General features: G+C 47.9%; 3 protein-coding genes across 35 annotated transcripts in view; all 3 read left to right on the top strand.

The window, feature by feature from the left end:
* The first annotated feature begins 884 nt into the window (after positions 1–884).
* On the top strand, positions 885–2,759 carry LOC122376388 (acetylcholine receptor subunit alpha-type acr-16-like). The gene has a single exon (XM_043356252.1). It carries the CDS (start codon positions 905–907, stop codon positions 2,081–2,083), a length of 1,179 nt encoding a protein of 392 aa, XP_043212187.1. The 5' UTR covers positions 885–904; the 3' UTR covers positions 2,084–2,759.
* On the top strand, positions 2,624–9,215 carry LOC122376387 (SNW domain-containing protein 1-like). The gene is made up of 6 exons (XM_043356251.1): positions 2,624–2,628; positions 3,387–3,522; positions 5,246–5,362; positions 6,118–6,262; positions 6,992–7,364; positions 7,683–9,215. Exons 1-6 carry the CDS (start codon positions 2,624–2,626, stop codon positions 7,873–7,875), a joined length of 969 nt encoding a protein of 322 aa, XP_043212186.1. The 3' UTR covers positions 7,876–9,215.
* A 288-nt stretch (positions 9,216–9,503) lies between these two features.
* The window catches only part of LOC122376384 (broad-complex core protein isoforms 1/2/3/4/5-like), a 50,469-nt gene continuing 39,051 nt past the window's right edge, over positions 9,504–20,921 (top strand). For 8 of the 33 annotated variants that reach the window (XM_043356238.1, XM_043356237.1, XM_043356235.1 and 5 more), the window contains exons 1-5: positions 9,510–9,762; positions 11,273–11,467; positions 11,824–12,000; positions 12,328–12,997; positions 13,282–13,341. In XM_043356238.1, coding sequence (XP_043212173.1) covers positions 11,279–11,467; positions 11,824–12,000; positions 12,328–12,997; positions 13,282–13,341 — 1,096 coding nt within the window. In that variant the 5' untranslated portion in view covers positions 9,510–9,762; positions 11,273–11,278. Of the gene's footprint in view, positions 9,894–11,272; positions 11,468–11,823; positions 12,001–12,327; positions 12,998–13,281; positions 13,342–20,921 lie in introns of all 33 variants that reach the window. The other 25 variants (XM_043356243.1, XM_043356248.1, XM_043356242.1 and 22 more) reach the window with 11 other exon arrangements.

Raw genomic sequence — 20,921 nt, 5'->3', positions numbered from 1 at the left:
ACCGAAGTTTTCTTCAACTCTAGTCCGATCCATTCCTCCGCCCCCCCCCCCTGCGTACGCCAGTTTGCGACATATATTCCTATTTGTCTACATACTTGTGTCATGCATAAGTGACGACGGCAATGAGTTCAGCTGAAGGATTTGGTTGGTAGGCGATCCGCTCCGTTGTTTCTAGCTCTTGGCTAACGGGCTGAAAAGGCCGGAAAGTGTAATGTTCCTATTTTTTGTTTCTCATTCTTTTCCCTGAATGGATTGTAAATACTAAATTTGGGGGCGGGTGTTGTTGTTGACTTATTTGTTAACTGGACCTTTGTTCCCCTCACTCCCTAGTACAGTAGTCAGTAGCTTACCATGTGAGAAAGATGACAGAAGTAATATCCAGAATATGAATGACCAATATGACTAAAAAGCAGACAAATCGTATATGTATATTACAATATAGCAGGGTTTGTTTGGCTTTCGAACATGGTTTCGATAATATTTCAAGCATGCGAAAATTCTCCAAACGCCTTTCCAAACTATTATTCTTTTTTCATTTACACCCCGATCCCTCGTCCCAATTGAAATATGATGAGCGATGGTTTCTGAGACTCGCCGAAGAAGAAATTGTGCATAAGATACAAGGCTGCTTTAGTTTTTAACAAAGTTTTGGGAAGCACGCATTGAAACTTACGGTGGAGTGGATGTATTATGCTAAGTAGAAAATATTCCCAGTTGAGGCGTCGGTACGTTTAGCGGTCGCTCTTTAGCCGCGGCTGAATTGGACGATTGTTTAATTATCCAAGGTCCTCTCCACGCGCTGTTGATTATACGGCGGCCGCCCTGGCGGCGGACTCGGCCAGCAGGCGGAGCGGCGCGGCCGGCCGAGTGGTGGCCCCAGTCGCCCGCCGGCCGCCGTTCCGCCATGCGTGCTCCGCCGCTGGGCTGTGCGCTGCTGGCGCCGCTGCTACTACCGCTGCTGAGTGCGCCGGTCCGCGGCAGCGCCGACGAGACCCGCCTGCTGCGGGACCTGCTGGTAGACTACGACCGCCGCGTGCGGCCGGTGACCAACCACAGCCAGACGGTCAAAGTCTCCCTGGGACTGACCCTGCAGCAAGTGGTGCTCGATGAGGCCACGCACGAGGCCACGCTCAACATCTGGGGTAACCTGGAGTGGAAGGACGACAAACTCGTCTGGGACCCGGAGGATTATGGGGGCGTGGAGAGCCTGCGCATCCCGCCGGAAGATGTGTGGATTCCGGACATCATGCCGTACAACATGCTGCCCCGACCGGATATGTCGTGGATGGGAAAGACGTTAATCGTCGTGAACTCGGACGGTTCGATGCTGTACGTGCCGCCGTCGTCTTTGCGTGTGTTTTGTAGGAGAGACTACCACGCCGGTCCCCACCTTGAGGAATTCCGATGCACGCTGAAACTTGGCTCCTGGACTTACAATGGATACCAGGTGGATATAGACATTAAAGATGACAGCGCCGACCTGTCATCGTTCATCAAGACTGGTGAGATCTGGAAGCTGCAGGGAGCGTCCATTAAGAAGAACACCGTGTACTATTCGTGCTGCCCGGAGCCGTACGTGGATGCGACACTGGAGGTGAAGCTGCGCCGCTCTGGCTCGCTGTCGGCGTGGCCCAACCTGCCGGTGGCCGTGTCGCTGCTGACGGCGCTGGCCGGCCTGCTGGTGCCGGTCGACTCGCCACAGAAGCTGACCCTGCCCTGTCTGAGTGTGCTGGCGGCCGGCGGTGCGGCGCTCACAGAGTTCGGCCTGGTGGGCAGCGCCGAGTACCGGGCGCACTTCCTGCGCGCCTACCACGCCTACACGTACATCGCCGTGGCCGTGCTACTCTGGACCGTGCTGGTGGTGGTGTTGGGCCGGCCGCGCGCCTGCCGGCTGCCCGCCTGTCTGCGCCGGCTGCTGACCGGCTGCCTGGCCTGTGTCTGCTGTCTGGCCGCGCCGCCCGAGCCGGACGCCAAGGGCCTCTGTCACGAGTGGACCGCGCTGGCCGGACTGCTGGATCGGCTGGCGTTCCTCGTCTTCCTGGTGCTGATCGTGGTGGGCTCCGCCAGCTCCATGGGCTACTAACATCGCCCGTGGGCTGTGCTGGCGGCGGGGTATTCCGTGTAGTGGTTACTGAACGTTGGAGTTACAAGTTACAACACTTTGGCTGGATTCATACAGAAATTAATATTAGTTGCAGATGTGTATTCAGACACCCTGTCACCGAATGGGCGCAAAATGACCACCGCAGTCGACGCGCCCGTAAACCCCAATGAATGAACACCCTGTCACCGAGTGACAATGGCCGATACATTCCGGGCGTTCACTTCTTACATCCCAAATACATAATGCCTTTGATGTGGACGCATTTCATACTGCCCCGTAGCCGGTAACCCACTGCCCGAATATTCTGTCAATATTCTGTCTGCCCTGAATATTCATATCATGTCAATATTTCGTACTGATATTAGGGTATGTTTGATGTGCTTTGCGTTATTTGGAAGTCGCTGACGCTCTTCAGAGATTACTCCTCTCAGGCTTGTGCGTGGAAACTATAACCGTATTTTGCCGCTGGCCATTACGATGTTGCAACTTAAAAGCAACAAGGCATATTGCTGTATGGTTATGGCGTACCATCAGCTTTAGCATAATTTCGGTTTAAACGGCACTGTTGATGGATGGCCTGTTATTTGACATGACAAATACAACATTTTGTTACCCCCCAGCTATTTTTCGTGCCAATAAACAAGACCTATAGAAGTATCGGCTTTCTTTAGACAAGAGCATGTGGTTCGTACGACTTCACACCATTTAGCTCCAATTCAGTTAAAGCTTCGCGGAAAATGGCGAGGCTATTGACTGGTATGATCACTGCCCCAAAATTTGTTGATTTGGGTGGGAAACGACATCCAAATGAAAATAATTTTCCACTCTCACCTCCAATTTTCAAGACCAAATTTCCACTCCCAATTCCACCAAGAAAGAGCAAGTTGCATAAATGGTTGTTTTGAATCCTCTATCTGCCACAATTAGTAGATAAATTCATGTTTTTGGTCCTTAGCCACTCTTTTTGGGCCTAATCTGACCAACAATTGTTCACTCTCATCCCCTTTTTGGTCAGCAATTTTCCCCTCTGACACCCAAGCAAAAATATATGATACGCAGGGAACAAAATTAATTCGGGCTTAATTGTTGGGTAATGCCACTATTGGTGAGATACTGTCATGGTTGAAAATAAACCGGTTATATATAAATGTAGTGCATTAAGCTATGGCTGCTAGAGTATAGTGCGATGAGTTGCAAATGTGCCACAAGCCGAAATTTATAACCGTAGCCGGGTTATTATAGTTCAAGTCACCGTATTTACGTGTTATCCCGTCTATTTCAGAATAAACGCCAAGATTCCTCGCGGTCCGCCGTCGCCGCCGGCGCCTGTGATGCACTCTCCGACACGGAAGGTGACCGTCAAGGAGCAGCAGGACTGGAAGATCCCTCCGTGCATCTCAAACTGGAAAAACGCCAAGGTCAGTGCACTTTCTTGTGGGCTATTTGCGCTGTGATCTGCTGTCGTGGGCTCTCACGAGGATAGGGCGCTGCACGTCGACTGTCTGTCTCACAGATCCTGGGTATTTTGCTACGACATGTAGCGGTGAAGGAGAGCTGCGAGGGAGCACCGGAAATAATGCAACTGCGCACTTATCTATTTTAACTTCACACCTAGTTCTATAGTAGTTTTTGTAATGGACTTACAAAAAAGGCTAGATCTAGATGCTGGCAGTTTGGACCGCTGGTGTCTGAAAGGCAGTGTGTAGTGGTGGTATATGCACATAAGCATTGCGCAAAAACATGTGCAAAAGCGCATTGTCCTCGTTTTGGAGCTGAGAATAATTGACAGTAATCTGGCGCAGCACTTCTGGCGTTTATTTTGAACTGGAGTTACAAAACGCCGGCCGCGTCTTGTGCCGATCTGCCGTTTATTTGTTTCTTTCTTCTCTGTCCGCGTCACTGTGGCCACCCGGCAGTGCTCTATGTTTATATGAGGCGAGCGGCTCGCGGCCCTCGGCGTGACTACGTCCTTCGGCAGGCCTGCTGCGCGTTTTGTGTAGCGGACACTGCCGCTGTGAACTGAGCTCACTAGGTACCCGAGAAAATCCGGCGCCTAAAGCGGCCACACCGTCACCGCTCAGTCATTGGATTTGTTTTGCTCGAGGGTTTCAGACATTTTGGGCGTGGTGTAGCGTGATTGCGCCCGTAGTGAATGGGTACCTACATCACTCGGCTGTGGCACTGCTGCCGACTGGGCCGGGTGGTCGTGTCGTGGCTCGCTGACCCACCGGGGACCAGCGTGACAGGAAGCGAGGCCGGCTGTGTCGCGGAGCCGCGGTGTACTGTACCGTGCAGTCGGTGAACTCAATTGAGCTCAATGTAGTGCTATGTCGAGACGGAGCGATCTGCGCCGGCTGGCTGAGTCTCGGCCTTCCAAGGTCATCAATTAACCCATAGCTGAGCGCACTGCCTACGCCCGACATGCTAAGACAGAGCGGATAGACACTGGGCTATTTGGTGACGTATTCCTGTTTTTTTTAGAAGCGGTATCGCCCGGTCTCGCACTTTCTATTGCACTTTACAAATTTTGGACTGTAAAATGTAGATGAAACGTGAACCAGCTAGAAAGTGATTAGTCTTTAGTATAAACTTTTTATTGTAATTCGGGGCCTCGGACATTCTCTCGGTACTCTCATTCTGTCTTTGAATTTGCAACTATCGCTAAGTTTCATATGCCACACGGTGCGGTGAGCATCGGTCGTATTTGTCATAATCATTGACGATGATCTTTCCAGACGAGCGGGACCATCATTGTATTGCTTTGGATGCCATTTCATGTAGCCAATCAGACCAGCGTGTCGTGCCGCGTGGGTTGTCGTTCACTGCCTTTGAGTCTGTTGTCTCTGATGCAGTGGCACGTTGCTCGTACTTCGGACCATAACTATGTACTTAAAGTGAGCCATCTGTTTGTTTGATATGTGACTTACGCTGATTATGGTCACATCTGTTCTGTCTTCAATGTCCTCCCTGACTCTTTCACTGCTATTCGTGTTTTGAAGATAGTGGCTTTCCTCTGGCTGCGATGAGCTTTTTGACCGCTGCCACCTTCGTTCTGACCGCTTTGGCCTCTGTTCTGACCGCCGTGACCACTGTTTTGACCGCCGTGACCTCCCTTCTGACCGCTGTATCTCCAACCTACAGGGCTACACGATCCCGCTGGACAAACGTCTGGCAGCCGACGGTCGTGGCCTCCAGCAGGTCCACATCAACGAGAACTTTGCCAAGCTGGCTGAGTCGCTGTACATCGCTGACAGAAAGGTCGGTCCCTGGCGCTACTGTCCCCGGGATGTCACCGTTCGCATTGGTGGATCTGAAGGGTTAATTAAAGGGACTATCCCACCTTCTAAAATGTTGTTAAAACCAGTTAAATTGTGCCCGACTTTATAGATTGGATGACCAGGAACACGGTTCTGGCATTTATTTTTCATTAAACATCTTAGGCTTCCCATATTCCAAACACAAACATTCAAATATGTGACGTCACAGCCCAAAATTACCACTTTCCCCAGGCCACATTACTGTCATAAAGCTGATTCTTTTTACTCTGTAGGCACCACAGCAAAGTTCAGACCAAGTTTTAAGCGATTTTTCAACGAACAAACCCATTTAAATCAGAATGACTAAACGAGGTGACGTCACACTAACCAAAGAAGGTGTCCTCGCCATCGCCTGGTTTGTAGCGTAAACACTTAAATATGCTGTTTCTAAATTTGTACTGCAACGTAAAAAGATGACCTTTTCTTTGAGCATTGCATATGTACGCATATCAGTCATCTCATATGCTAGTCACATTCCAAGACCGACTCAGGCGGGTAGCGTCTGATGTTGTAAACTTTGATAAACCGTCCGCAGCGAGACTAGCAAACGTCAGCGCGAATGTGCGTGTTGTATAAACGAGCTGGCATACTTGGTGGTGAATTAATGACATTGTTTATCCCAGCTGTTCAATGCAGATCCTGCCAGCGTTCGGTACTCATGATGACACATGCAATGACGGCCGCCTATGTCAACAGTCCCGCGAGGCGGTCGAGATGCGAGCCCAGCTCGAGAAGCGACTGGCGCAGAAGGAGAAGGAGCGTAAGGAGGAGAATCTGCGCGAGCTCGCCAAGAAGGCCCGCGAGGAGCGCGCTGGTATCCGCACGGCCACCGCCAAAGAAGGTGAGACGCAGCGTTGGGCGGGTACTGGATGATGTTTTCGTGGCCGAGTGACTGCGTGCGGGCGGGCTGAAAGGATGTGGTGCGTTAAATTTAACTAGGGCGGAGTGCTACTTGATTGGTTAAGTGGCAGAGCTGGTGGGCGGTGGAGCGTAGTAGTGACTGACCTTGGCGACTGGGAGTATAAATTGAGCCGGTTGTAGAGCGGTTCTGCGTACACACGTCCCGTGCTCTGTGAGTACACAGTAATGGCGGTAGGACTAGGGATGATTAGTATCCGGGCCTGGGCTGAATGAGAGCGAGCAAATAATAGGACATCCTCTTACTACTAATCAGGGGGCTAGATAAGCCAGATTGGGGTCAGCCTGGAGTTAGATTGCTTTTGGTGATCTGCTTATTGCTAAATGTGACATCTATAAGCTTTCCCACAGTGTTGCGAGCTGGCAGGTTGGCGAGGTCCCAATCGATTCTAGAGACCTGTCAGTGTCATGATGAACGTAACGAAAATCCCACTTGAGCCAACAGGTGGCGCTGGAAGGCGTGGCTTAACCCCTCTCCGGCTCGGCCGACAGGTTCCAGCTGGCGTCCCCATTTCCCCTCAGTCGCCCTCAGTTTCAGTCTGGAGGAATTCGCTGCACTTTTATCATTACCGAGCACAGTAGTTGAGGCAGACACCCCTCACCACCTCTCGGTCTCAGTGGGCGCCGGCCCCGCCTCTGCCTGTGTCCCCAGATGACGCGGTGCGCGACCGTGACGCGCTGCGTCAGGATCGTCACAAGGAGCGCGCGCGTGAGCGCAACCTGGCGCGCACCGGCAACGACAAGCGCAGCCGCCAGGACCGGCAGCGTGAGCGAGACATCTCCGAACAGATCGCGCTCGGTCTGCCAGCCCGCCCCGGCGGCTCCGGGGAGACCCAGTTCGACCAGCGGCTCTTCAACCAGAGCCGTGGCATGGACAGCGGGTTCAACGACGAGGACGCGTACAATGTGTACGACAAGCCGTGGGGCCAGGGCGCCTCCATGGCCTCCAATGTGTACCGGCCGGGAAAGAATGTCGAGAAGGAGGTGTTTGGTGATGATCTGGAGAGCCTGATGAAGACCAACAGGTGAGTGGTGGCGACGGGGATGGTCTGGGCCGGGTGCCGTGGCTAATGGCTATGACGGTCGGGTATTCATACTCGACTGGATGGAGGACCGGCAGCATTGGCGTGATGTCTCGAGGCAGATACTGCTACAACAGTTTACCAAAGAATGTTTGTCATGCGAAATGAAAATTCTTCATTCCTTCAAGTATATATGAACAGTTAATTAATGCACATCTCTCATACTGTGGCACGTTTAGTTGTGTCGTTTGTTTAACATACACCAAAACGTGTTTCCACCGCTGCCACGTTCACCGTCACCACATTGGCCCTCCATTTCAGGTTCGCTCCTGATAAGGGATTCGAGGGCGCCGACCGGTCGGGCGGCGCGCCGCGCACGGGGCCCGTCCAGTTCGAGCGCCAGGAGGAGTTCGATCCGTTCGGTATCGACCAGTTCCTCTCCAAAGCCAAGCAGGCCAGCAAGCGGCCCGGCGACGAGCGCCGCGACGACAGGGACAAGCGGCGCAGACACTAACGGAAGATGTACGGATATGGTGTCAGACGCGGGGACGGAGACTCGGCGGCTGGTGCACGAGCCGGCGCCGGCGGAGGGACTGTCCGCGGCGCCCGGTGACTGGAAGGATCTCCGGCGCCCGGCGGCCGATCCGGCCTACGACTGGCCGCAGAGGACGGTGGTCGCCGGTCAGTGGTCGCTGGTCAGTGGTCACCTGTTAGTGGTCACCGGTCTGTGGTCAATTGTCAGTGACCAGGTCAGATACGGCCGACCGTGGAACTGGCGGTGCGACTGCGTGCTGGCGTCAGGTTCGCCCGCAGTGTCGTGGAGAGCGGTGAGGGCGGCCAGGAGCTACTGCTGCCGACGCCCTGTGAGTGACCGCCGGTCTGGTGAACAGAGACGAATGCTGCATCGCACTGGGTGCGATAGTGGCGCTGCCAGCGGCAGAAAATGGAATTGAGACCTCTGACGAATAAGGATGGAGGAACACCGCGTAACGTCGAGGTCCGTGAGAAGCAGAAGTTACCTGCTTCAAATGGATGCTCTTGTGTGAATTCGCATGTATGGGTGCATGAGTCTGTGGGAGGGAGTATGTGTGTTCGAGTGTGTGTGAGTTGTATGAGTTCGTCATCGCTGTTTTTGATAGTCGTATAATGTGGACCCATTGGTGACTGACGTCTGTGATCGGGTGCACGATCGCATATGGAGGCTGCCGTGGTCCTCACGTACTACATCGGATGTCGTTTTGGTGACGTCATCCACAGAGGTGCAGTTGTTTGGTGCCAATCGGCGTCTGTACAAAGTCTGTTGTTGTCTTTGATGTGTATTCATTTCATCAAAATTGGCCATTTCTTATTTTTGGACTCTGTTGTAAACCATTTCATATTATTGACTTAAAGAAGTGCCCATCTATTTCAATTTTTTCCTATCCCATAATATATAGTTTGAAATGTTAGAATGGTTCTACTGTTTCCGCTGTCTGTTTATCTTTCCGACTCAATTTTTCCCTTTTCTCCCCACCCCTAAAAATTCGAGTCACGCCCGAACACATTTGCAAACACATTGGGTGCTCACTGCTCAGGGCTCAGCCGAGACGAGCGCACAACAAAACATCCAGCCATAAGTGATAGGTCGAAATTAACGAAAAGTCGTGGAACAATCTTGGAAATCGAAGTAGGCGTTTTGCAACCGTCGTTTCACTATGAATGCATGTCAGTGTCTGTGGTAGAAGAATGGACGCGACGATGACTTGGCCTCATTGTTTGCACCATGTATGCGTATGCTCCTGTCTGATTTGTCTTGCTCGGCTGCGAGCTGTGACGAGACTTTTCATCATATGCCAATAAACAGACTTCTTCATCGCTTCGTTGGTTCTGAAAAAAAAACTTGGGTTCTTCAAAGTTGTTCAGATTGGGTTTCTTGGGTTCGTGATCTTCGACTTTATGGAAAGATAGATATTGGAAAGCAGTCACCTGTGTTACAATTTACGCCAAGCGTCATCCATCGCTGTTTTCGGGGGCATTTATCCATCCGTTCCTGATTGTCCTCATTTTTGCCACTCTAGCTCACTTGACAAGAGGACACTTGACTTGTCCACCAATCAGCGCCTGTTTCTGTTCCGTGTTAGCAGACGAAAATTGTGATTTTTTAATAGCTCATTCATTTGTTTCTTCATTACACAACAGTTATCATTTATTTGAAAAAACTTTCAATGATTTTTTATTGTTTGTCAAAAATTAGGTCGGCTTCGCTTCCTTTGTATCGGTTGAATAATTGTTTTACAAAATATATCTTGCAACTCGGGCGCTGATTGGTCGCTGAGGGGATGCGCTGAGCGCTGAGAGGACCAGAGAGGACGCTCGCTGACGCCATCTTGATCAGGAGGAGCAGAGGAGGGGAGCCTCGGAGGCACTCGGAGGTTTGTCCGCGCCGGCGCTGCCCAAGCCTGGCTGTGCATGTAATATACATTCTATGTGTTGTGGTTTGTATTTTCTCTGCCCAGCTTTTGCTGCAGAAATCATAAAGCATAATTTTGCAAGGTAGGTGCCTGTTCTGAAAATGAAATGTCTCGCGTTCGCGGGCCGCGATAATGCATTTCAGTTTGTGTACCAAGAAGGGAGGCATTGGATGACTTACTACCTTTTGCACCCTCTAAAGATGGAGAAATTCACAATTTGAAAACATGAAGGAAAGAACTTTTGAGCTTGAAGAGGGTCACCACACAATCACAATTGTATTGTGTGTATTTGTATTGTGGCTGAGGGTATTGGTATGATACCTAGGTACTGAACAATCATAAGCAATCCATATTCTCAAATTCGGTGGCGATTACTGCTCAGGACCTGTATCTGTGGTTACTTATCTGATTATTCACATTTACTAATGGCAAAGCATGGACATCCCCTCCAGTCCACGAATCACCCTGTTGGTCAGCGACAAGGTGCTGTTTTCCCTTCCACCATTTCGGCATTAACAGCATGCAGGAGGCAGCCACAACATGAGGTGGGAGACTGTTCAGCAGAGCTGCGGCTCTAGCTGAATGGCCACCTGCCCATTTCCAGCCACAGGTGCGGGAGATTGGACCTTATCTTACTTGACCTAACTAGCTCCTCAGAAGTGTCTCCTCAGGTTTACCTGTGCAGTTTGAAAACAAAAACAAACTTTTCTTAAAGTTTGGCCACTCTTTTGCGGAAAGCTGCTGAATGTACTAGGGAGAATGAACAATTTACAGGACAATAATAATCAAATATGTATTGTCTTGTTATTTAAAACCCTTGAATGGCTGATGAAGAAGGCAGTAGCCTTTGAAAGCTACCTTTATATAAACTTTACTGGTGTTCAACAATTCATTTTTACCAGGACAATACTATGATGTCATATTTACTCTTTGAAATACATGACCTGAATAGGTTTAAAGCCTGACAGCTCACTATCATGCTGTAAGGCATTTGGTCGGTCTGTTTGAGACAGTGGGGCTATTTCAGACAGTATGTATTGGTCTATTAAAATGGCTATAAAATGAAAACCATTTCATTTTTTGTCATTTTTGCTCAGGTTGGTGTGGAATCAAACAGTGAATTGCCTGAGGAAAAATGACACAAAAATATCAAATGGTTTTCAATTTATAGCCATTTTACTCAACCACTACATACTGTCTCAAATAGCCCCACCCTACAGTACTGGTCTTTGGGCCTTGTTATGACTGCAGTGGAGATAGGTTGCCCACCTCTTCCATCTGTCAAATTGTTAAATGCTATGACACTGAAAATGGCCTACTTCCTAAGACATCTGTAATTGTTTGTACCCTTCCTCACCTTCTTACAAGTACATAGGTGTTAAATAGTCTGTTTGAGATAAGTGGTCTTCAGAGAACTGTTGAAAGTAGGTTCTGTTTCCTAACCAATCTTTGATGTTTCAGTGAGCTATGGCAGCTGATGGTCAGAGGTTCTGCCTGAAGTGGAATGACTTCAGGAACAGTGTCACTGCTGTGTTTGAAGACTTGAGGCAGGATGAAGAGCTGGTTGACATTACGCTTTGCTGTGAGGGCAAGAAGGTGAAGGCCCACAGAATGATGCTTTCAGCATGTAGTCCATACTTCAGGGAGCTTCTCAAGGTATGTCAATTGTAAAGTAGTCAATTACTTTCAATTTCAATCAATTCAATTTTTCATCAAGTGCTAATGATATTTGAAGAGCTGTTAAAGCCATTTAAGGATAGAAATTTGATAAGACAATGAACTGTTGTACACACATAAAATGTCAGCCAAACCTTCAATTTAAAAATTGCTGATTTTTTTTTCAATGCAACCTTTGGGCATGACCATCACCTTTACAATGACACCAGTCATTAACCTCAGCAATCAACAGCATTGATGTTTCCATTTTCAATGTTAGGCAGAATGAGATGACACCTGTTCTTGTTCTCTCACCCTGTTCTGCTTTACTAAAAGGTAATGTATCTTGTTTTCAGGAAAATCCTTGTCAACATCCAGTCTTTTTTCTCAAGGACACAACCTATGTTGATCTCAAAGCTGTAGTAGAGTTTGTGTACAATGGTGAAGTGAACGTCACACAAGGGCAGTTGAGCAGTTTTTTGAAGACTGCTGAAATGCTGCAAGTTCGTGGCTTGACTGGTGATGATGAAAAGGTGGGTTCAGATCAAGATGGAATCTTAACCATCAAACTGGTTGCACTATTATGGAGACTCCTTTTTAAAAGCAGAGTCCATTGTAGATGGAGACTCTCCTTTTTTGTAATTTTGCTGAAGCAAAACTCACTTAAATCTGAAGCTGGTTGAAACTTGAGTCAAAGTCAAATGATGGGCAAATGACATTCCAGCATATTCAAAGTAATTTCTGGTTTTATGTATGATGAGAAGCTGCTACTCTGCCTTATCAGGGGCTGTTTTCCTTAGATCCAAATGGCTATCACCATGATTAGTTGCCCATGACATATCTTCCATCTCTTTCTTCAGGAATCACAAGCACCTGCACAGCCGCCCCCACCTGTGGCACGGCACCCGCCGATGCAGCCGATGTCGCATCATCCGCCTCCCAGGCACCGGCCGGGGCCGGTCGCCCCGCCCATGGCGCCGCGCGTGCTGCCACCGACACCGATGAAGAGGCCACTGGCCGCGCCGCAGCCGGCGCCCACGCCGCCCAAGCGCCCGCCGCCTCCTCCGCCGCCGCCGACCGACTCAGACGTGTACGTGGAGCCGGTGGTGGTGTCCGACTCGCCCGAGCCGCCGCCGCCGGCCTCCCCAGCGGCGGCGCGCGCGCGCCAACCGTCCGGCTCGAGCGGTGGCGGCCCGGCCACGCCGGCCGGCTCCGAGCCGTCCGGTGACGCCGTCCCGTCCCCTGCCGAGTCGGCCACCCAGCCGCCGCCGCCGCCCGCGCCGTCACAGCTGCCGCCGCTGCAGATGCAGCCGGCGGTACAGCAGCAGCAGCAGCAGCAGATGTCGGACACAGTGTCGCCGCTGCCGGCCGGCCCGGAAGGACGGGACCCGGCGGTGAAAGTGGAAAAAGTGGACATTACGGACGATGATGTGAGCTTAGAGCAGGCGCTGGGTCAGGTGGTGAACTATGAGGGCAGCTATGACTCGGAACATTCGATGTCCGGGATGATGCACCATGACCTGAGTCAAGGTAAGCAAACAATCCTCAATCCTTGATGGCCTGTCTCAGTAATCGTTTTAGTTCATCATTTCATTCATTCATTTTAGTACATGGAGCATGTTGTAACAAGTAAAACTGTAAATCGTTATCAAATTTGAAAGAGGAACAAATTTCCCCCTCCATCAAATGTTAACTACTCGTTCAACTACTCGTTATGTATATGATTATTAACAGCCGCTCCCGTACTCGGGTCTGGCGCTGAGGGAAGGGTCGCTGGTGTCGTCTGACGCTCGCCCGTCCCGCTCCTGTGGCAGGTGGCGGTGGCCTTCCCCTTCCGGGCACCTCTGACGCGTCGGCGGCCGGAGTCGCGGCAGGTGGGTGCCCCGGAGGCGACATCCGACAGGGGAGCACCGCCCCGCCCTACCTTGCCCCCCCCCCCCCCCCTCCCCGACCCGACTCCCATCCCCGGCCGATGGTGTAGTAGACGTTGATCGTACTCTGCAATTAAATTCCGTTCTTTAATTTAGTTCCGTTCGATCAAGTTTGGCTTTTTTGTGGTTCGGCTCCTAGCGGCTGCATTCATTGCAGCGTAGGTATTGAAGAATCGGAAAAAAATTTAAGCCCAGTTTTACATTATCATCTATATCAGTTAAAGGGACACTCCCACCTTAACATTAGTTTTGAGTTGAGATAGCCAAATTGGTGGCCATGGCCTGCAAATACCGGTTTGGGCACTCACAACATCGACAAATGCTTTAATTCGGAGATATGGAATTTCAAACTTGCAGTTTTCGGATTCTAAGGGGCTAGTGCATTGGTATGCCCCCTTAGAATTTGTGACGTCAGCGGAGATCTAACGATTTTTAAATCTTTTACTAAAACGTTTGGTAGCACGCGGTGGTATATGCTGCTTTGCGCGCAACAAATGCCGCACTTTCAAATAAAGTCGCTAGGAACAGCGGAGATCCCAAAAAGTAAACAAAAGTAAAAGTATAATATCTTGAAAACCGGTGAATATTTTTCGATGAAATTTGGTAGATATTCGTTTTCGCTCTTTCTGAACCGAGCGACATCACTTTCGTGCCAATTCATTAACTTTTTTGAAGGTGGGAGCGTCCCTTTAATCGTTTTGTGCGTGCGCATTGTGTACTTATACTACTTTTACTTTATCTCCGTTTTAAAAGTGAAGCTGGCTGACTTTAATTGGTACAAGAAAATTATTAGTAGGTAATAATGGATTCATGAACAAGGACAGTGAGAATAGCGGCTGTAACAGTCAGTTCAGATCGTCACGTGCCTCGTACTATGAACGTCAAACCCCTTGAGGCCCCACTTTTTTGCGATAATTTTTAAATGCGTCAACTTTCGTTGACAATATTCTGGCAATGTATGTTTCAGAACCTGCCGAAACTTTTATTAGGTACTAAGGTATTTTGACGCCAAACGATTATGGAAGGTACTTCTCATTCACTCGTAATGCTAAGGTCAATTCAGGCCCGGGGAGAGGCTTGCGCTCGGCCACACTCGAGCCCCGCCACCAGCGCCATCTGCTCTAAATGCCATCTACCAGCGCCCGCTACCGCTACCAGCTACCGCCCACCATCAAGCCTGAATGGAGCGAGAGACGCGAGTGACCGGTCGCCGGGCAAGGAGCGCCGGAGGGGTAGGGCGGAGCTTAGCGCTGACGTCATTACGTGGCTCCGCCCCATGAGCGTGTAGCCTCTACCCAAACAGCAGATACGTTCCGTGAAATTTAACATTACGAGTGAATGTGAAGTACCTTTCATAATCGCTTGGCGTCAAAATACCTTAATAATAAAAGTTTCGGCAGGTTCTGAAACACTCATTGCCAGAATATTGTCAACGAGAGTTGACGCATTTACAAATTATCGCAAAAAAGTGGGGTCTCAAGGGGTTTGACGTCCATAGTAGGTATGCGGCATTTGGGGTAAGCCCATCGGTTGTACAGAGTTCCTACCCATCTGGCTTGCGATAGACTTAACTACGTAAATAAGGTGCGTTCTCTTTCCGGCACAACGATTGCGAAAAGGTATCGGATAACTGTTTGTAACAGCGTATTCATCCTACTGCCATCGAAAATTTGAGAGCTGCGTACCGGATTTGAAAACAATATGATAGAAATGAAAAAGATCATTTTGATGTGTTGGCGTCATGATATGATATACCTTTGATATTTTATCTGATAACTGTAATATTTAAATGGTCCTTAATGCATATTTATCATGTGGCCAAGACCTCGGGCCTCAAGGAGACGAGAGAAGCTTTTAAAACTATGAAACAATTTCACATTTCATCATATTTTATACAGCTCTCGTATTTTTTGCTTTGTTTCTCTGGCCGTTTTTGGGCCTTCACGTCTAGCCAGATGGGTGGGTAACTCCCCCTCCCCCGCCCCCGGCCCGAGGTCGGGTGGTGCTCCCCTGTTCACCATACGTGTGTGTACTGTGTAGGCCTGTTGGCGGTATTCTCGCACCTTTGTTACGACGGTCAGCCCACAGCTCGTAACGTAACGGTAACTGACAACCTGGTAACGTAACGGTAAACGGGACTTGATAACGTAACGGTAACTTACCGGGCGCCGTCGAGTGTTGTCTTTGGATTATGCTGTGTGCCAGCCTGTGGGTAGGGCAGAATGAATAACGGAAGTAACGGAACATCGGAAGTATATTTGCCAGGAGTTATTATAACGGAAAATTAATTAGATTTCCAAGCACAAAGCTCAAACTGCATTCCAAACAATCTCTGCTGGACAGACGAACGCTCTTTGAAAACAACGGTAATTATTGGTTTTATGCAGTCCATACTTTTCTGGTCCTTTGGCAGTCGAGCCTGCCAGCACGATTAAAAAAAAATATTTCTATAGGCTTCAATTTTTAGAGTCTTACGTTACTTCCTCTTAACCCGCGCCCTGGTGGGGTCTGTTTATAACGCGACCTGGTGGGGGGGGCTATTTTTTGCCCCCCCCCCCTCGTATCTCCGAAACTACTGGACGGATCCGCAAAATTCAAACGGCGTTCGAAAGGCCTGTCAAATTTGTCGAGGAAAACCAAATTTCATTGACCTCGGGGTCACCGATGACGTCACAGGTCAGGTCAAAGATTATATGTTTCACCGTTCACGGGTCTTCTAGGGAATGCGCTATAACACCGAGGAAAACGCATTTTGTCGAGAATCAGCGATAGGGCGTCAGTTGCCTAGTAGATATATTACTATTAGAGGTCACTGACAATACCAGGTCAGGTCACAGGTCAGGTCACCAAGGGTCACAGGTCAGGTCACATGAGCCCAACTTTACTAAGGTTGTGTGATGCATGTTTTATGGCCAATTTTTCAATTCCAACTCAATGGTATTGGTTATAAGACTATCAGGTACGGCTTAGGTCACTTTCTGGTGAAGTTCAGCTCAAGGTCAGGTCAAGGTCAGGCCAAAAAAGGTCAAATTTTAAAGTTGATAGTTTTGCATAAAATGGGTAATGATTCGATGCAGCTCGTCACGGGGAGTCTAATGGTGGTCTTTGTTTTGCGCTACGGGGTCTAGAATTGCTAAAAATTGAGTTTGAAAATTTGACGTCATCAATTTTGAACAGTTTTTTCGCTATAACTTCGCCAAAAAAAGAGGTGTCGATCTCAAATTTGGTATGTGGATGGAAGGCGGTAAGCACTATCACATATATTCCGGTTTTTGCGAAATTCAAAAAAGTTTTTGGATTTTTCGATTATTTTATGCAAAAAATTTATTTTTTGATTTTTGGGGGTCAAAATCCAAAAATTTCAAAAATCCGAGATAACAGTTTTGTAGCCCTGTTGATTCTACAGCTTTTATGTCTCTATCATTTTTCTGTATTTGCAAAGCTATAGGCCTGACAGCTCTTCCTGCGAAAACCTTTTTTGGGTCGAAAACGGCAGAACATGACGTTACTCTGACGTCATTTCCGGCCAACCTATCATAGCCTTTGGAAAAATTTTTGGTCACAATGTGTAAAATTGATGTCCGGGAGGGTACTGAAAGTTTGGTGACGATCGGCGCAGCGGTTCTGGAGATATATCAAAAAGTCTGGAGGGGGGGGGGCAAAAAATAGCCCCCCCCCACCAGGGCGCGGGTTAAAAGGACGATCGGTGTAGCATGCTTTATTTCTCTTAAATCTTTTTGGGTTTACTAGATACGTGGATCATCATGAGGAGCACAGCATGACATAGACAGCAGCTACCATGTTTCACTGATAAAAAGGATAATATAATTTTGACTTGCCGTTATTTTGGAGCACAGGCTGGCACAATCATAATCAAACTGTTCCATTGTGTGTGTAGGTTCTCAAAAAGAAAAAGAATACTGAAAATAAATAACGACATCACTTTGAGTTTCCCAATCAGTTAATGGGAATACTCGCGCTTCGATCAGTAAAACCGCGTACAAAATCATTTTTAAACTTCTTTCTCTAACTTCCCAGAATGCAAACTGCAGTACGCAAAATTCCAAAATACGGACTAAGGTATTCGTGAGGTTGCTTTACTTTGTTTGGCTTTTCGCGATGTTTGGTTTGGCATATCGCGATTTTTGGTAATTTGCTGCCATTGAATTTTGTGTGGATGTGGCGTTGAAGATGGATTGTGATCAAAGCAATAAGGTAGGTCCAAATCTGTGCGAGAATACCATCAACTGTTATGCATGCACTCATATTCGATCAAGTCTCGATTCAAGTCCTGCTTTACTCGTAGGAAGACACACTTGTGCGACGTGCGCGATGCATGTCACCTATATGATGATAGTCATTCATAAAAGCCAGCAGATTTTTTCTTACTGTGCTATACCTTATATCATTCATTTTGTTGTTGATAAATGATAGTGGTGCACCAATGAAGCACTTCACATTAGCTGAATGATACTGAATGCTATATGTTTTTAGTGGTCTATATGTTTTTAGTGATCTACGATATATAAAGCTCACTTGATTCTTAGGCTACTCTTGGTGTGGGTTAACTTTTTGCTGACAAAGTACTATCATAAAAGCAAAGTCTATAGGGATTACAATGTTTTTTAGATGTTTCTTGTTTGCGAGCCATGCGTCATTTTATTTAGTATCTCCTAGACATTCTTAACTTCCTTGGTCTTTGCAATTATGCTTGGTACTTAATTATGCTAGATATTTGTTTTTGTCAAGTAAATGCAGTTCATGAGTTGGCTTTATCCATTTGTCATTTAACACGTCCGAAACTGTGCCAGGAAAAGATGGACTGCACATGAAAGCGTTGTTTTCATTGAGTGTTTGTCGCATGTCTCGGTTGGAGTTTGTTGGAGGCGTTTATTGGTGAGTTTTCTTGCAATAGCTAGGACTTTGAACGCCTGATATAGCCAGGTAAAGTGAAAGTTTAGAATCTTACGTACTAGCCAATGCAATGGGTGTAAGATGATAGCACGACCTTCTGACGCCATTCTCATATTTGATTTAATGCTGTGATGCACTTATCCTAATAGCATGAAACATTTTAGCAAAAGTATTCAATGTTATTATTCATCATCATTTTATCAAACTATCTATCCACGTTGCAACCTTTCTGTTTTACGTGCCGAGACACAAAAAAAAACGATAACATAGTTTCGCTAGCGAAACATTAATTTTCATCAACTCTGCATGGTGCAGTAGCACGGATGCTTATGTCGGTGAAGGTAGCTTTATATTGCAGCTATTTTATTCATTATTTATGGTAGAACTAGGCGTTAAAAACACTAATTGTCGATTTGATGTGTTTTTAGAACGGTCAGTCCAATGTTCATTGGGTTGTCCGTCTTGCTGTAAACATTGGCTGTCCATTTCGAAGGCTGCACTCCATGTCCTCACGTTCTGAGCTGTCGTCAGTGATGCAGCGTTGCTACTCAAGGGCGGCGCCACCGTGGGGGCAGTGGGGGCAGACTGCCCCCACTGGCAGGAGGCCGTGGGGGCAAGACTATGTTTTTGCCCCCACAAAATTTGGCTGATGTATGGGAACAGAAGACCGGTGCAACATTCATCATAGGCGGTTAAAATAGTACGCCTGTTTTTGACGGTCCTCGTATCAAGTGCGTCAGCAGAACGTTCGTTCTCGGACCGTCTGTCGCTATCTCCTACTCCCACTCATTCTCCTACTCATTTTCATTCACCAAAAGGCTGCCCTCGAGCTTGATCTCGAGGAGGTTGAGAAGCAGTTTATCAAAAGTCGGCCAGAGAAGAGATCCCCCTCTTTTGGGAACCCTTAGACTGAGACTGAGCTCAGAGAGGTGTGACAAAATGTGATAGGTATGTATATCCCGGGTTATCTGGAATTGTATGTGGGTCGCCCTAATGGAGCTTATTCTCGTACCTATATCAATCGTATGTGAGAGAATCGCACATATATGCGTACTACGGGGAAAAGGAGAAATAGGTACTGACTATAATTTTGAGGAACACACCATTTTACATCTCAACGAACAACATAACGTTTTCACAGGTTTGTGTCTCGCAATCTAGTTTTATAGTTTTATTTCGACCGGGCCCGGGGGTAATCCTAACCACCGCAGCCCGGGGTAGCCCTCCCCCCTCCCTGTTTAACTCCGTTAATAAGGCAGCTACGGAAACAAAAATGGTACCAAACGAAAAGTATCTATGAGAAGATTCCAAAGCACCTAAACTTTTTAACCTCAGGTCAGTTTTCAAGGTCAGAATTCAAGGTCAAAGGCAAAAACCGGTATTTATGTAGTCAGTAGTGGTCTCAAAGGACGTGTTCCAGAGGACGGCATGGTGCATAAAATCGGCTAAAAGGGATGTTGAACAAAAGACGAGAATCCGTGGATTCCGATGATGTGCATAACATTCAAATTCAAGGTCACGATCATGCTCAAAATTGACCACAAACTTTGCACTTTTCTTATATCTTGTATACTAAATTCCAAGATGTTTTGATATGTTTTCAAGCTTAGCGGACCCCTATTTGTGCTTTAACTTACGATACAAGGCTGCTACAAGGTCAAAGTCACAAGAGAGTATCCTTGCTAGAGGCTATTTCACTATTCAAGTCAGGCATAATAATTAAGACATGTTTGCCATACTGAGGCTCTAAATGAATTCTTACAGCAAAATGGATGCCAGAGGCCCAGAGTCGTGATCAGCGGCTACGAAATCATCACAAATGACCTTCCATGTGTAAAAAATCAACCAAATGTCACTCGAGGTCACATGAGGTCAACATAAAACTTGACCTTTTCCAAACAATATATATGTCATTCGACGCGTCTCGACAAGACTAATGCGAAGGTACCACTGCCGTAGCTCCAGGACCATTTTTGTTGAAGTTATTTGCGAAAAAAGAAACTAAAGCCCCAGCTCGGGGTCGTTGCCCTGACCTCTGACCTCAGGTCACCAAAGTTACTTAAGTATTTTTGTAGGTCAAATGCTACACAACCGTGCTCGTAATTTGTCTTTATCTCTAAAACTCAATTTTTGGCAGCTGGTTGAATTTCACGTCTGTGACGCCGAAGTTTGCCGTGCAGGAGTCTAGAAAAATCGGCCCTGAGACATTATCAAGGAGGCTAGGTCCAAATTTTTTGTTTCAAAAGATGTCAAATTAATGTGGGATAAGGTACAGCAAGTTTCGTCTTTCTATCCCTAAGCGTTCGTGAGGTATCGCAAATATTCGCCAGGGGGAGGCGAAAAACGCCCCCCCCCCCCTTCCGGGCCCGCGAGGGTCAATGGTTAAACTATACGCCTATGCATGTAACCTGAAACCAAAATAATTTTGAATGGCAACATCTAGGGACAAGGTGCTCATGGTTTTTGCAGATCGGCGTTATCAGACAACACTCGGGTCAGTTTCAAGCTTGCCCCCACTGGCGAAAATTCGTGGCGCCGCCACTGTACAGTATTCGTCAGGCTTTCATTGCATGCTGGATTCAGCGGCATCAAGAGATCACATTATGATG

This window comes from Amphibalanus amphitrite, unplaced genomic scaffold, assembly GCF_019059575.1.
Source record: "Amphibalanus amphitrite isolate SeventyFive unplaced genomic scaffold, NRLGWU_Aamphi_draft 002121F_arrow, whole genome shotgun sequence".
Classification (NCBI taxonomy): Eukaryota; Metazoa; Arthropoda; class Thecostraca; order Balanomorpha; family Balanidae; genus Amphibalanus; species Amphibalanus amphitrite.
This window is presented reverse-complemented; position numbering and strand designations above follow the sequence as displayed.

Bases quoted from the DNA above. Each gene is read 5' to 3' on its own strand.
- LOC122376388 (XM_043356252.1), top strand. From the start codon at position 905: ATGCGTGCTCCGCCGCTGGGCTGTGCGCTGCTGGCGCCGCTGCTACTA.
- LOC122376387 (XM_043356251.1), top strand. The intron at 3,523-5,245 runs GTCAGTGCACTT...TCCAACCTACAG, and splicing joins CAAACTGGAAAAACGCCAAG to GGCTACACGATCCCGCTGGA. The intron at 6,263-6,991 runs GTGAGACGCAGC...CTGTGTCCCCAG, and splicing joins CACGGCCACCGCCAAAGAAG to ATGACGCGGTGCGCGACCGT.